General features: G+C 50.8%; 1 protein-coding gene across 1 annotated transcript; it reads right to left on the bottom strand.

Moving 5' to 3' along the window:
* Positions 1-418: 418 nt before the first annotated feature.
* Positions 419-4,397, bottom strand: Tob1 (transducer of ERBB2, 1). Its single transcript, XM_048365977.1, has 2 exons — positions 4,096-4,397; positions 419-2,357 (listed from the first exon to the last, which is right to left on the bottom strand). The coding sequence occupies exon 2, from the start codon at positions 2,215-2,217 to the stop codon at positions 1,177-1,179; it is 1,041 nt and encodes a 346-aa protein (XP_048221934.1). The 5' UTR covers positions 2,218-2,357; positions 4,096-4,397; the 3' UTR covers positions 419-1,176.
* Positions 4,398-4,811: the final 414 nt, after the last annotated feature.

Raw genomic sequence — 4,811 nt, 5'->3', positions numbered from 1 at the left:
ATTTGCTTTGTCTAAGCAAGTTTCTGAGCCATTCACTTCCCAATTAAAAACAGAAAAATGATCCTATGTTGTCTCAAGCTCCATACTCCATTTCAAGTAAACGCTCTCAGATTACTCCAGTGCATGTCACTGCCTCCCGCGCCCTCCTGGCTGTCGACATGACATTGGTAGCAAATAGGGTTAACTGGCCTTAACACACCTGCCTGCTCGCCAAGGGGAACAGACACGGACTGCTGAGGCTGGTGTAAAGCTGCCCATCCAGGCCATACACTACTCTGGTGCACAGTGAGGCCATGGTTTTCTATTATTCTTTGGTGAGTCACTGAGTCAAACCTTCCTCCCATATCAGCATTTACAACTAGACACCAGTCAGGATCTCTAGCACATGCTTAAAAGCAAAGAACACACGCTAAGGCACTTTTAATTTTAAAGAATTTTAATACAAACTTAATATAAACTATTTCAGTCCCTCTTAACATGTAAGACACTGACTCAAAATACTTTTATACCGTTTTTTTTCAAGTATTGCACAATATAGGTACAAAATTAATATTTACGATTACATTTTCTTCCATAATATATAGCAAAAATCTTTAAACCTTTAACAGAAAATACATTTTTTTTGAAAAAGCAAATATTCGTACATTTTAATTCCACCACTAAAGGAATATCCTGTACACAATTTTCAGAATAGCTGATGTCTTTAAGATGGATATTTTACAATTTCAGTAAAAAAAATACAACATGAAGCTGCTGCTGTCACAGATCACTGTAGTAAAAAGATATAAATGCAATACCATGTCGTAGAAACAATATATATATATCCTCTGATATTTTACAAACTTTGTACTAAATTAAATTATACAATTAGAAAAGACCAATAAACCCACTTATTAGTGCCAATTTTTTATAAAAAAAAAATCAGCCATGTCCTTGCTAAATCTTAAATACTGTAAGAGGCCATATCTGAGAGTATACTTGAAAATATACAGTCAGTGTAAAATAACTTTGTGCTTGGTTGGCAAAGGAAAAACGATGCGTGTTTTTATTTTTGTAACCAAGCTTGAATGTATCCTTACTATAAGCTTAAAAAAAAAATCTCAAGGAGGTGAAAAAAAAATTCCCCCTTGGGCCTGTGCATTTTTAATTTGTACGATACATTTTCTGTCTCTCTTTTTAGTTAGCCATCACGGGCTGGAATTGCTGGTTAGAATACTGCATGTTATTTAAGCTAAAATTCAAGCCATCTACAAAAGACTTGTCATTGAGGCCTCCATAGGCTGCAAACACATCAAAGGCATTACTGTACTGGAGAGGACTGAGGTTAAGGGGGCTGTCACCTGGGAACATTCCATTGGTACTACTACCTTGACCCTGCATATTAGGAAAAATAAATTCCTTGGCATTAGGAGAAAGGGCAGAGGTTTTCTGCTGCTGGGGCGGCTGCTGGGGCGGAGGGGGGGGCGGTGGGGGCTGGGCTGGCTGCTGCTGTTGCTGTGGGGGCTGCTGGCTGCCCAGGCCCAGCCCGTAGAGAGAGTGCACTGAGGAAGAGATGGCTTTCTGCTTCAGGAGGTCGTTCACATTCAGACCCAGGTTGATGGGAGAAGTACGTGCAACCTTGTTGCTCCGGCCACTGTTCTTCATTTTGGTAGAGCCGAACTTGGTGGCAGCAAAAGTGGCAGTGGTAAAGGTTAAAGGCTGGGTGGAGCGGGGCATGAAGGTCGGGCTCACAGCAGCAGAGTGACCGAAGGGAGGCGATGGAGAGCTGGATGCCGATGAGGCGGGGTCACTTATGGGCATGAAAACCTGGGCCTCGGGGTTAAAGCTGTTTTTGATCTCCTTATCCAACTCACATCCATTTTCATTATTATCATCCACATAGAGCACCTTCACTGGTCCCTTTTCACCAATTTGGTAGGAAACCTCAAATGGGTCGATCCAAACACTAAGATCCTGTGGCAGATTGCCACGAACATCATCAATGTCCAAGCCACTCTCTTTGGATGCCTGCTCGATCACCGGGTCCACTTTCTCCCCTACGTGTATGCATCGAAACCCTGAGCCTTTGTATGGCTTTTCAGGATACCAGTGCCCTTCGTACTTCTTCTTCAGAAGTCTTTCAAGCTCTTCACCAAAAATGTTGACTCGTCTCCTGGGAAGCTTATTGTACAAATATGAAATAATAAAATTGAGTGCTACTTGGATTTCAAGCTGCATAGCTGCTATGCCACAAAGTTAGGTTTTTTTCAACTCCTCCACCAAAAAAAAAAAAAAAGTTCAATTTGTGGCAGAGAATCAAATTCTCATTCAAAGTGCTGGTATTAGTAGATTATCCTTCACCTTGAGTGGTCTTGTTCCTTTAAGAAAAACAAAACAAAACAAAAGCAAACACGTCCAAATAAGATCAATGGAATGTCTCATTGGCTGTTTAAAATTTAGTCCTAGAATAATTTCACTTTTGAGAATGCCTAGTAGGTTAGAAAGCCTGGAAAAGAGAATCAGTACAAAATAATGGGACAGACAATAGTAAGCTCTTTATTGAGGTTCAAAAATCTCATGAAAGGATACTTTTTAAGAACTGTATTATGTTATGTATAGAACTTTTAAATCTGCTCTACGTTAAACATTTAGATATTTTTGCAAGTTAGGAAAATTATGTTGGATTTTCAGAGCACACGATACTAAGATGGAAAGTGGCAAAAGAACTGTCACCCTCGTAACGGAGCCAAATTATTAGAAATAGTTGTGATCCTAAACATCCTAAACATACAAATAATTGCCCTTCTTCTCCTCGAATGGGACATGCCTTTTCAGCAGCCAGTATAACAAAATCAACAGCCACTTTAAAAAAAAATAATACAACTCTGATTATTGCGTTTGAAAGGCAATGTTTCCTTCTTCCACTGGGTTTTAAAGAGCCCCCTCCTCCCCACCCCCACGCCCGGAGAACAGCTCGGGAGCTAGGGACTGGTACGATTAGGTCGACCTTTAAACGTTTGCTGGATCAGCACTGGGTGGGGATAAGAAAAGATCAAGGGCAAACAGACAGAAGATCTTTCCAAAGGAGATCTGTTTGTACACTGAGGTTTGATGATAAAAGAACATTAAAAAAAAAAAAAAGGCCGGCGTTGAACCGTCTGTTCTATTTTCCAAATTCGTGGTGACAAAGGGAAAAGAATTCCAGTTTACCCTCGCCCTCCCCCCCCCCCCCACTATAAAACACTTTCCAAGCAAAAAGATTAAAAGAGAGAGAGAGAAAGCCTGGGTGCCGGGCAATGTGCAGCTGAGGAAGCTCAATTGCTTTAAGGTGCAGCCGGGCCCGATCCAGGCTGGGGAGGTTTTGAAAGCGACGCCTCGAGCCCGGAGCGCGAAGAATTACATAAACAGCCAGTTGGGTCTCATTAGATTTCTGCTCACAGCCCCGGGAGCCCGAGCGCTTTACGACGCCGGCAGCGGCGGGAGGAGGAGGACGACAAGCGGGAGGAGGAAGAGTACGAGCTGCTGCGGGAGGAGGAGCGCGGCCACGGGAAGCCGAGAGGCGGCCAGTCTTTCCGCCCCCCACCCCCCACTGTGGGCCCCGGGCACCGGGCACCGGGCAGGTCCGGGCGCCGGCCCGAGCCGGGTCAGCCGCTCCCCTCCCCCGCCGTAACCCGACCCGCCGCTCCCCGCCCCCAGCCCGCAGCTCCTGGGACCTGGCCAGCGCCCGGGGAGCCCCGGTCCCCTGGCACCATGTTTCCAGCCTCGGTGGCCACCGGCTCCCAAGGACGCCCTCCCCCCGCCCCGCCCCGCCCAGTGTTGCCCACTTCCCTCACCTCCCTCCACCCCACCCCCGCGAGGTCGTCCGCCCCCCCCCCCCCCGCCTCGCCGGGCACCCCAACCTCCGATCCTCATCAGCTGGCCCAGCGTAGCCCGTCGCCGATCATCCGCCGGGCAGGGCCCTGAACCGCTGTCCCCGAGGGTCCGAGCACCTCCACCTCCTCCCCGGCCGGGTCGTCCCCGAGCGCCACCCTTCCTCCAACCCCGGGCTCGACGACGCTGCAGCCCCTCCCTCGGAGCCGCCGCCCGCCCGGCCGCCCGCCGCCCCGCGATACTTACGGGCTGCTTCGTGGCTGCGTCCGCCACAGACCCTCGGTGGGGTGGGGGAAAAGGGGCGGCGGGGCGGGGGGCGCAGGAGGGCCGACCGTGGCGAGCAGGCAGAGTGCAAGACGGGGCGCGCCGCCGCCGGGCGGGGGGCAGAGGCCTTCGGACGGGCCGCGGAGAGCTCGCCGCTTCTGGTTCGGGGTGGCGGGGACGGAGGTCAGGCGAGCGCGCTCACTGGTCCACCTTCAGCCCGGTGCCCCGGCCCAGCGTCCCCGTACCGTGCCCACTCCTTGCCGGGCCAGAGCTTCGCTCCTTCTGCCGCGGCGCGCGCCCCGCCTCTCGTTTTATATCCTCCTCCCTGCCCCCCATCCTCTCCGTGGGGGTGCACGCGCCCGTCCGCGTCACACAGCTCGGGGCGGTGTAGCCATTCCCCGCCCTCCCGGCCCCGCACCCCGGGTCTTCGCTGGCTGGCTCCGCCCCCTGCCCTGCCCCCCGACGCCATTGGCTAAGTCCCCGCCTGCCCACGGCCAGAAGGCCCCCGGGGAAGGCCACACCCCCAGGGTGCGAGATGACCAATGAGCCGACGATTTGGAGAGACTGTGGGCGGGATGAAGAGAAAATGTGAAATGCGATTGGAGAAGAGATGTGCCAGGCGGGTGAAAGGGGTGGGGCTGGACAGCTGACGCTCGGTCTAAGCCCAGATTGTAGGGGTGAAGGGGTTGGCGAGGGAG

This window comes from Perognathus longimembris, chromosome 17 (assembly GCF_023159225.1).
Source record: "Perognathus longimembris pacificus isolate PPM17 chromosome 17, ASM2315922v1, whole genome shotgun sequence".
NCBI lineage: Eukaryota > Metazoa > Chordata > Mammalia > Rodentia > Heteromyidae > Perognathus > Perognathus longimembris.
Note: the sequence above shows the minus strand (reverse complement) of the source record. Positions and strands in the feature narration are given on the sequence as shown.